Source organism: Cibotium barometz, chromosome 44 (assembly GCF_041138505.1).
Source record: "Cibotium barometz isolate CiBa-2024 chromosome 44, ASM4113850v1, whole genome shotgun sequence".
Taxonomy (NCBI): Eukaryota; Viridiplantae; Streptophyta; class Polypodiopsida; order Cyatheales; family Cibotiaceae; genus Cibotium; species Cibotium barometz.
The window spans coordinates 5,711,654-5,723,282 of record NC_141089.1 but is presented as its reverse complement, the minus strand read 5'-3'; the positions used below and the strand labels follow the sequence as shown (position 1 = coordinate 5,723,282).

The window sequence follows — 11,629 nt, the reverse complement described above, 5'->3', positions numbered from 1 at the left end:
GATCTGCTGTCGATGTATGCACGAGCGGGAGAAGTCAGATTGACTGGCTATATATACAAAAATTGCTCTCAAATCGAAGAAACGTACTGCCTGTACAGAAACGGGCCTGAATAATATGTAATAAAGGTGAAGGTGGAGCATTCCGAGCACACGGGAACGTAGAGAGTCGTCTCTTTTCGTAATTATATACCAGAGATTATACGAGAAAGAGGTATTTGAATTCGCCACTAAACGCAAAACAACATGGTCGCGTCTTTTACGTCTAGATTATATTTATTATAGTATAATTCGTATTAGTATTGTCTGGCCAATTTTCTTGATGGGTAGATGGAAGGCGCAACAATGTCCAGATTCAAGCGAGTTTGCGTTTTCTGTGGTGCATATAGTGGAAGCAGAGAGGTCTTCCAGGATGCAGCTGTGGAGCTTGGCAAAGAACTGGTATGTGCCTGCACTAAAATGACAAGCTTAATCGCTGTAAAGGGTCTAACTTCTCATTTTTGCTGAATGATCATGAAACGGATGGCAGGTTAATCGAAATATTAATCTTGTGTATGGTGGAGGAAGTGTCGGCCTAATGGGCATGGTTTCGAAAGTGGTGAACGATGGAGGACAGCATGTGCTTGGGTAATCGAGTGGAATTAGTTGCTAGACCATCGTTAATTTGCTTGCTGGATTAGTTAGCACCTTGAAGGAAAGGTTCAGAGGCAATGAATTTGATTAACGCAACTATAACGTGTGATTCTTTTTTTCCTTGCTCTGTCGAAACAGCGTGATTCCGACAGCACTCATGCAGACTGAGGTAACGTAGTTCGTTTGGTTTGCAATGCCATGCATATGTAATAATTCTACGATAAAACCTTCGGTTTATTATGTTTATATTTGATGGGTAGATAACGGGGCAGACGGTGGGCGAGGTAATGGCCGTGGCGGGCATGCACCAGCGCAAGGCGGAGATGGCTCGCCAGGCAGACGCTTTCATTGCTCTACCAGGTCTCTTTAAATAGAAGCCGCCCAAATCGAGGCCCACGTACAATCAATAATCTCTCCATTTGCAGTCAAATCCGTTATGGTCTAATGGATCAGGGCTTCCTTAACTTAAATCGTGATTTGCGCGCAGGTGGATATGGTACTTTGGAGGAGCTTCTAGAAGTGATCACATGGTCTCAACTAGGGATCCACGACAAGCCGGTAATTAATCTTAGATTACGAAATTTCGACGAGATTAACACTTGCAGCGCGTTAACCGTAAATTATTATTTGGCGGCTCCATGCTATCGTGCAGGTGGGACTCTTGAACGTGGATGGTTACTATGACTCTTTGCTAGCTTTCCTGGACAATGCCGTGGAAGAGGGTTTCATTGAACCTACTTCTAGGCACATTTTTGTGTCGGCCTCAAATGCCAACGAGCTCATGAGCAGATTAGAGGTGTGTTGATCTAACCATTTGAGTTGGTTGAGATATTCGCGTTTGTATATGTATCTATTTTAAGCGCTGGAGGCTTGATACATATGCGATAGTATCGCTGTAGCAAGCAAGTTAATTGCAATTTCCCACCGAGTTTAATTAGCTCACAAGTACTAGATATTTTTCGTAACCTCGTCGATTTGCTAATGGCAATGGTTAACATAACATCCTTTTCGGCAGCTAAATTGATTCTTACAACTAAGTTTAACCACACGAGAAATAATTTCATAACCTCTTTGATCGTATGGTGGAGCTTGAAACTAATGTCTAAATTTTAGGATCATCATTTCAGGGTCTTATGGTTAGGTTTATTGACAGCTCTATTTTATTAATGATCATGGCGCATTCAGGATTATGTAGCTGCTCATTCGAAGGTTGCTTCGAAGCAGTCATGGGAGATGCATCAGCGGGAGACCTCGTCGACGGTTTTGCAGGAATATATTGCACGTTAATATTTGAATTTCATTCCACGGTTTTTGGTTTTTGGAGTCTTTCTTGGACTAGCGAAGCTGGGTCGCTTGTGGATTATTAAAGAAATTGCGGGATGCTATATAATATTTTTGAAGACAGACGTTAACAATCATATGAAGTAATTATTAATTCCATAGGTTTGTTGGTCGTTTTGTTGGATTGTTGTAATAAATATGATTTTATTGTTATGTTAATTAGAAGATAAAAACCTTGGTTGTAATATATATGATTTCATTGTTAGTTAGAAGATAAAAACCAAGTTTTAAGGGGGGGAAAAGCGAACATTATTTTAAAGACGTGAAAGCAATAGTATCCGAAAGGAGACTCGTTATTCTCTGCGCATCCAGTAAGTAATATGCGACTGTGATTATTATTTTTTTGTTTGTTGGTTGGAAATTGTTATCGCTTGCGCAGGGAGTACTCGAACCTTTCCTTGCTACGGCGCTCACACGCAATCGACAAAATAGTGTGGGCTTTTACGAATTTTCAAAATGTTGTAACGCAGCAAGTCCATCTCGGCTGCTACGAATCGATCTTGCAAAAAGGTCCCAAAAAGTTGTAGCTGTTTTCTTATCCATAGCATGAACTCACTTTGCCTCTATAGCGCAAGTCTTGGAGGCCATCTTGTGTTCTCTTTGTGTAGGATTAAGTTATGTGCTCCTCTCTTATCTTATGAGGTTGATGCTGTATCTCTTTTTAGGGTTTATTTAAGGTTGTGTGAGGTCTTCTTCTTGCTCATGAGAGAACTAGGGTGTGTTGTTTTGGGCATGGCTTTCTCACTCTTGTGCACTCTGCATGTGAGGCTTATGGTTGAGAGCTTGTGTGTCGTTTGCCATTTTCTCATTGCCATGTTTTTGTCATTTGCTTGAGCTTAGGGTACGAATGGAGAGAATGGAGTGTGTGGCGAGAGGTAGTGTGGTGTGAGTGTTGAGTTTCTTTTCTTTTTAGTAGTTAGGTACATTCCCTCTTGTTACCCTCTTTTCTTAGATTACATTATTCATTGTTTGAAGGCTTGGGTTAGAAACAAGCTCTTGAGTGTTCCATGGGTATTCCGCATCAATCCCCATGAACGCTTGGATTAGAGAGCACCTTGTTGGTGGCTTAATAATGATCTTGGTGAAAATGATTTATAGCTCTTATTCTTGGAGAAAATTAAACTTCTCATCGCAATTGGAGATCACATGATTTATGGTTTCTTTCACATATCAATAATAACAAAGCTTTCATAATTGCATCACATCTTTAGTAAATTGTATAATGTGCACGTGTTTTTTAAATTTAGGAGTTGTATTTGAACTATTTTCAAGGCTCAAGTCCAATAGTCCTTTATGATTCAACCATGGTTATTTTGTCTCTCAACCTTAATATCTTTAGGTCAGTGTTCACTATGCAAAGAACCCAATGTCCGTGCTTACATGAGACTCTCCTTCACTTCAAAAGGGGGGGAGGGGAAGAGGAAAATATTAGATGCATTTGGCACACATTCTCTCCTAATAACTTATTTATTGACGAGGACATCAATTTTTGAAAGAGGGGGTATATATTATAGGAGGATGGTCTCACTCAAGTCATGTCATTCACTCACGTACTCGGGTAGGCATGCTCTTTCCCCTGGTGCTAGCGGTGTGTTATTGTGCTCGTGTCATGCGAGGATTTCCTCTCCCTTGATTCGATAGGGGGCTCATCGGGCAATCGGTGGTGAATTAATGGTTGCAAGAACGATGAGAACGATTTTTTTTTTTTGCAGAAATGGTCGAACGGTGTTGCCGAGTTGAGGGGTTGCAAGAGGATGAGGTCGGCTAGCAAAGTTGGATTCATGTGTGAGGCTTGGATATAGATGGAACAGTGCCAACGAACTGAAAAGGAGGCTTGGTCGGATGAGTTTGATGGAAGGTCGCGTGCCAATGGTCCGAGATGTGAGGCTGGGCTAGCTTGATGGAAAGTTTGATGTGGGAATCATTCATGAAGCCAATGTGCTAGAAACCAGAAAGTTGCTTGAAACTTTAGCGAGGCATCGATGGCAAGTGCGGGATAGTTTTGGGGAAAGGTGGTGGAAAACGTACCATGCACGGTCGAGTTTTGGAAACGAGCTTGGGGACATGTTTGCGTACTCATAACACTCGGTTGCACATTGAGATTAATATTGCTTTGTGCATAGAGCTACAATAGCAAATTGTGTGAAATACCTCCACAAAGGATCTTGCGAGAGATTTATTGGAGCAACATCTTTATCAACTCGGTGTTGGAGAGAAGAGATGGTTCACCTACGGGTGGACATTGAGAGGGCCTATTGGAACTCAATGCTCCACTCATCATTGTCACTACACAAGTGATTTGTTGCTCTATTTTATAAGGCCCCTTGTATGAGGAGTAGCCATTTGTGTTGAGCTCTCGAGCACTTGTAGTGGCAGCCCCTATTTTGGATGTTGTCCATGTGTGGTCATATGGTTTGGAGATAGGTTATGTAGACTTGGCATCATGCTAAGTAGGATGCATGAAAGTACATGAATGCAAGTATAGGTCAATGGATCATACTCTAGGGTACTCTAGTGTAGAAGGATATATTCCCAGGACAACTTGTCCTTTGGTTATGGTTTTGGTTCATGTACCCATGTACCTAGATGGGGTAGGGTCAGCCATGATTTGTTGGTACAATGCTATCTCTTAGGAGACTATATATTCTAGTGGTGAATCATATCTTCCATACCTTATCTTTGAGATCTATCTTCACTACAATAGCACCCTTGTGTGTGCATAACATTGTCTACCTAGAGTCTACCTAGATTGCTATAAACGCTCCTTGTCAAGAGTAGTACATGGGTGGCAGTAGATTTGTAACTTTGGTTTACAAAAGTAATTTGGAATTATTCTTATGTCTCTTGCTTCAAGTGTTTTGTCTTAAGACCAAGTTTTTCTTAGTGTATTTTCTTAGAGTTGAGGTACTGATCTTCTTAAAAATGAAATTATCTCTATGAGGGGGTTACAAAAAAAAAAACATAAGAAAGTCTAACCAGCTTGCACAAAATCTTAAAATCTTGTCCCTTGAAAGAATTGTCATACCAAAAAATCAAAGGTTCAAAATAACTAGAATGTGTGGACAATATGTCTATGGTTTTTTATATGCATATAAAATGTATAGCACGAGGGAGATGTGAAGATTTGAGAGTACATTAACATGCTTATTTTGCTATGATCGGGCTAGTAAATTGAAATCACATTTTTATATAATAATGTTTTAGTATTTTATGACGATGTTTGGAAATTGCATTTAGTCCTTAATGTTCACATGACTAATAAGTCAATGATTCATTCTTAGTGTTGTTATGAAGAAACATAGTTGATTTTTAGAATACCACAAGTCTAAGAAATTTGATTAAAAAAAGAAAAGAAAAATATGAAATACAAGTGCAGTTTAAAATATGCACACACCACACGTGCACATATACCATAATATTAGGGATGTGCACAATTTGGTTTGGATCAATCCCATATCTCGTTTCAAAAAGCCATCTATTTTTCTTTATAGGAAAAATTGAGATTGAATCATTGATCAATTAGTGCTCATGGTTGTCTTGTGAAAAAAGATTGAAGCATCTATCTTGTTGTTGACATTTAGTGTTTAAATTCTAACAAGTACACTTCTACTAGCATCAAAATTAATCCATATGCAAACCAACAAGTAGTTGTCAATGTTGGTACAAAATAACACAAAAGTTCACATGTTAGAATTCTTTAAATGCATTGTTTCATTAATGCAAATGGAGGATATCAAACTGTTATAGAACCACACAAAAATGTGTGCCAATATACTTATGTGGTGGAAAAATGCTTCAAAATCATATTTTTGGACTATTTCCATTGCTTGTTTCTAAGTAATTATGTTAACTAACATTGATATTTTATAACTTTAACTTGCATATACAGTGGAAAGTATACTAAATTATTATTAAAATATTATGTTAACTAACATTGATATTAAAATATTATACAATGGAAAGCATACTAAATTATTATTAAAATATGTATATGTGTGTGTGTGTGTGTAGGATAGATGACAAGGTAGGCAGCTTTTATAGATTAGGCTTTTACAAAAGGGACGAGTTATAAAGAAATGTGGTTCACTCTCAATTCTAGTAAGCATGCTTCACTCCTCAACTAGAAGAGTTGCTCACTATGTGAGGAACTTACAAAATTTCCCTCAACCTTAATGACATCTTTGGTACCATCTCTTCCATAGTGGTTTCGTGCAACACCCTTGTTGCTCCTTCGCTTTGATGAAACCATCTTCTTGTAAAAGACAATGTTCAAGTGGGATTTGGATGTACCATTCTTTATTACATTGGCTTCATTGGTTGCACGAAGTTGGCTTCATTGGTTGCATCTTCGTGCTTCTCCAATCCTTTCTTGTGGTAGACACGCTTCATGTGTACATGCCTCCTTCCAATCATGTTAGCTTCCTTAGTCCAGCTGCCACATAGACTAACACAAGGCTGCCACCCATGTTTCAATAGCTTATGCATGTGCTTCTCAATATGCTTCTTGCTTTCACCTTTCACTTCATCATGATATATAAATACATACACCAATGTGAACATTGATTTAAGAGAGGTCTTACTATTTGTTTATTGACACAAGGGCAGTGTCTAACTCCATTACAATACGGTAGATGACTTCCATGTATATGAGTTCATAAAAAAGAATTAGGATCGGATTTCATACTTGATGCGTTGAATTTTGCTTGGTTTCAAAAATTATGCATGCCTTGCACGTCCCAAGCGAGAACGGCACCAAATAATTTCTTCCTCCGCTTGCCTCAAGCTTGAGAGAAATGAGAAAAAAACCTTTAGTGCTTAGAGAAAACCGGTTGAAAAAACCTTAGAGAAAACCTCATAGAAAGGTTTTTTAAAACCTCCTTAGAGAAAGCTGTAGAGAAGACCTTTCAAAGCACAACCTTTGAAATCAAAGGTGATACTTTTTCCTATTTTTGGAAAAAAAAAACACAGCCAGATGCTGCAGATTCGTTGTCAGATGCGCCGTTGCCCGGACTCGCTGATGAAGAGGCTGTTGGATGTGCTTATGGTGTACAACAACCTTGATGCATTGTTGCTAATGTTGGACGGAAGTTCCATCAAGCGTGGATGTCGCCTTGTGTATGCAACATCTTTGTAAGCCACAACAAGCACAACTTGGAAAGCCTCAGCAACGGGCCATGCAACAGGCGCATGAAAGCGCAGCAGCACAACAAAGAAAAAGAAAAAAACACAGCCCTGTTTTTTTTCGTCGTGCCGTCCGTCTCAAAATTTCCATCATCTGTCATCATTCCGACGACCGGCGACGGAAACACTGGACGGCGGACGAATTGCAGTGACGGACGACGACAGACATAAAACGCAAAAATGGACGTGTTACGTTTTTTTTCTTGCTTATGCTTGCGATGTCGCTTCTTGTGAAGCTTAAGGGCAAGGTTCGACAAGGGTTAACAAGCCCTCAACACACAAAACTCACAACAACCCCATGGATGTTCATGGTTGGAATCGATGGTGGACGGAACTAGATTGACAAGAAAAATGGACGAAAATCTTGACCGAAAAACAGAAAATTTACCAATTTTGCTTGCGTTTTTTCATTCTTCTCTTCTTGCTTTCTTGATTTGTTGGCTTCCTTCACTTTGCCGAAGGTCTTGAATTTGATGATGAGAATCTTCTCTTTGATGAAGCTCTTTTGTTGCCTTCCTTCTTGACACCTTTTTTTTTCACCTTCTTCTACCACCGTCCTTCTTGATGAAGATATGAATGGCTTATGATAGTGAGAAAGAAAGAAAAGGGGATTGAAGGGATAGGGAGTAAGTATGCACAACGGAAGCAATAGTTTGATGGCAAGATAGAGCAACATATATGAGAGAGAAGCAAGAACACAAGATGTATAGAAAGCTTCTATATCACCTTCTATTTCAGGGACTCCAAAGTTGGCTTAACCTTTACCCTCAAGTGTTGTATTACTTGAGTTGTGTTGTGTTACAAAAGTGAAGCCTCTTGCCCTCTATATAGGGTTCATCAAGGGCTAGCGTTGGTGGGCCAACCCAAGATCCCTTTTCCACCTACATGCCCACTTTATTTAGGGTGTGTTCACACCTACATGACCTCTTTCTCTCACCCTTTATCACTTGTACATCATATATTTCAACGTGTGTGTGTATGTATGTGTGTGTATTATACATCGTTAGATAAATATATTGATTGATAATAATTCTTTATAAATAGAGCATTATAGGAAATAGGTGACATAATGGAACTAAGTAGAACCCAAAAGCTCTAGATTATGAATGATAAATGCTCAAGGTTTTGTAAAGACTTTTTTATTATAGAGCACACGTGATAGCCTCAAAGGTGAAAAATGGTGGGCTTAAGATTCAATCTCCACAAAGTGTAAAGAGCATAGCCAACATGTGAGCTTATTCTTTCTTTAGGTGTATGCATTCATTAAATTATTGGAATCTCCAATACAAAGAAAAAATAAAATAGGAGTTCAAATTTGCAACTTTCCATGTGAAGGTATTGATCGTGAAAGAGACATCCTTGACGCTCATGATAATATGGATGATGAGTTATGAGGTGGAGGCTCCCATTTTCCTATTAAGGTAACATATCGCATATCTATTCTTAGATTAGGGCATTGAGATTAAAAATTATTGTAACAAAAGATACCGTCTCTATGAAGATTATTAGAGAGTTGTATGTTTGCATCATGCAAAAAACAAGTATTAAAGTAATAGCATATTAATGTATCACATACATGAAAAAGTACATTCTTAAAGCTAGCAAAAAGGAAATCCAAAAAGAAGAAGAGAAGAATTGGCTACACTTATGTAACCAACACACCTCTCACTCTCCCTATATTAAGAGAGGTGAACACGAGTAATTTAACACAACACATTGTTAATATTATTATCTTATCTTTTACATTCTTGTCTTGTCTTTCAACATAATCTACTATAGAGTTGCTCTCCTAAATGTAGCAATAAGATCTATCTCAAAATCAAACTATTGGCTGCTCTTTAAAGACTCAGTCCAGCAAAAAACTCTATCTCATGCCTTAACATGGTATCATTTGCGAGCCACCTTAGCTCATGTGATTGACCACCTACTTCGAATACCTTGTTCGATGGAGCTCCCACCTACTTCTACTGCCTTGTTTGATGGAGCTCCTACCACCTACTACTCTACCTCGACACAATCTTGTTGGTATGAGGGCATTGTATCCAAATGTCTCATTCTCACTCTTCCTCAATCAATTATTATGACTCTTAAGCAATTAAAATATGTAAAAATAATACAAGACATAGAAATTACTCCAAGAGTGATGTATTTATCAGAGAAATGCATTCATAAGGGCAAGACACAAGCACTCCCTCCCAACCTCCCGGTTCTCTCTCTCCCCCCTCCCCAAAAAAAGGGTGTCACTCTCGCTCCAACTCTCTCTCTCTCTCTCTCTCTCTCTCTCTCTCTCTCTCTCTCTCTCTCTCTCCCAAAAAAAAGTCCCATTCCCACTCTCAATTAATGATTTGAATGTATACACAGGAGATGAAATCTGCAGAGAGTAGTGAAAGTGAATAATTCTGGATGAATAGTTGAAAGCGACCAAAAATGAGATAATGTTGTGAGGTTTTCTAACTTGGTATAGGTCCATGCATGCAACCGAGAGAATAGTTGTGAGAAGCTAATAATAGAGTGTCCCACACTCTTTTTTTCCAAATCCATAATTTTTAAAACCATTTTGTCGAGTTCATATCTCCTCATCTGAATGCTTGATCATAGCATTTCTTAGCTTGTTTTGAAGATCTTGATACGCCCTTCAAAACTCCTTGTTCAACCACTCTTTCACCTTTGCCCTTGAAAATGACATCAATTACTCCAATATTCATCAACATCCTAGGTGCTCACAAGTCAATATTTTCTTGTGCTCGATGCACTTCTTGCATCCTTATCACGTTTTGTTCCTTCACTTTCAACGTGTGGGAGAAATACATGGCATCTCTATGACTTCTCTCACTTGCTTATGTCTGCACACCAACACACTGAAGACATGCCCACCACTACACACAAAGATGAAGCTTATGAGATGACATCTTCTTAACATCTCTAACAAACACTATTTCACTCAGTGTTGTATATTCATAAAGCCCCATCCTGACTGAACATGTAACATATACATGAATATTTATACAAACACGATACATCATACATGCATCTTTGCATATTCCCTCCCAAACCCACAACTCAATCTTTGAAAGGGGGAATGTTAAGGTATGGTTTATACCATGCATGCATGTGCTCATATTTACACATGCATGCACTTAATCATATGCTTGTCCATTGAAACTAACTATAACTAATCCACCTCTCAATCTCCTTATATTAAGAGAGATGCCCTTTGTATATAATAATTAATACAATACATAATATTATTATCTTGGATTTTACATTATTATTGTATCTCTTTGCATATACTACTACAAATCTAAGCTATGCCTTCTCTCAAAATAGAGCGACAAGTCCTATCTCATACCTTAACATTGTTGCACCCTAGATACTCCTTTTATAGCCCCATATGGGATTATAAGAAAATGGGGTGTTCAATGCTGTTAAGCATTTGTTTTACGTCCACAACACAAAAGGGTGCACATAAAGGGCGATGGTGAGTGTGCACACAAAAGGGCGGTGTTATGAACAAGAAAGAACGAGGACATGAGTTTAGAGCTATCACAAATCATGTCTGGTAGACATTACACTACAAGAAATAGGGGGATATATTTGTGTCTCTATCCATGAAAAAATCAAAGTATCTAGAGAGAAAAAATCATGTTTTGTGGTTACAAACATGGTTGACAACATGGCTATGGGTTTGTGGCTGGCCTCATCATGGGTGCATTTATAATCACATTTATTAGCTGTGAAACATAAAAACAAATCACAAAACAAATGGGGCAAGATGGGAGAGATTAATCTATCCCAGTTTTTTTAAAATTAAATTTAAGTACACATCTTCAAGAGTAGGAAAACATTAAAAAGATAAAGATCTCATAACAATTAAGAGCATATAAGGAAATTATGTTTTAATATCGAAATAATCAAAAGTATACTTATGGCATTATTGGCGGCCGGACACAGCAAGCAGCCAGCCACCCTACCGCCGAGCCAGATCAACGCCGCCGGATGTTAGAGCTGGTGAGTCAGTGCACTTTATGATAGAGCCAGCGTGCCACAGTTTGGTGTACCCACCTACCTTATGTTTTTGGGGGCCATTCACATCATTGACACATGATAAGTGTGTGGGTGTTGTTGTATGAGTTATTCACGACTATGAATTTTTGAGTGCACTGCAATGGATACTTACGGTTTGTTTCCTCTGTGTTTTTCCTTTCTTTTTGTTTTCTATGTTAGGGCAAAGAGGCCGCTAACATATTGGCGACCACGATGCTAGCAACCCCAGATGTAACACTTTGTTGGTGATGAACCTGGTGTGGAAGAAGACGCACAGCTGTAGGAAGAGAAGTCATCGCTCTCATTGCCCTCAATCGCAAAAAGGCTCATTAGTTACCTAGCTCCCTCAATGAGTCAGGGGGTCGTGCTAAGGCCACTACCCATTCAATGGGGTAGTTCTGCTGTCTCTGGGAGACCTTCGGAAGCAATGGGT

The 11,629-nt window shown here is 38.9% G+C and overlaps 1 protein-coding gene across 1 annotated transcript in view; it reads left to right on the top strand.

Moving 5' to 3' along the window:
• The window catches only part of LOC147612893 (cytokinin riboside 5'-monophosphate phosphoribohydrolase LOG1-like), a 2,160-nt gene extending 226 nt beyond the window's left edge, over positions 1-1,934 (top strand). Inside the window, exons 1-8 of the mRNA XM_086782004.1 lie at positions 1-211; positions 328-438; positions 527-624; positions 769-799; positions 891-990; positions 1,118-1,188; positions 1,283-1,426; positions 1,816-1,934. The exon at positions 1-211 is cut by the window's left edge and continues 226 nt beyond it. Of these exons, the coding sequence (XP_086638130.1) occupies positions 328-438; positions 527-624; positions 769-799; positions 891-990; positions 1,118-1,188; positions 1,283-1,426; positions 1,816-1,917 (657 nt within the window). The 5' untranslated portion in view covers positions 1-211 and the 3' untranslated portion in view covers positions 1,918-1,934. The remainder of the gene's footprint in view (positions 212-327; positions 439-526; positions 625-768; positions 800-890; positions 991-1,117; positions 1,189-1,282; positions 1,427-1,815) is intronic.
• The last annotated feature ends 9,695 nt before the right edge of the window (positions 1,935-11,629 follow it).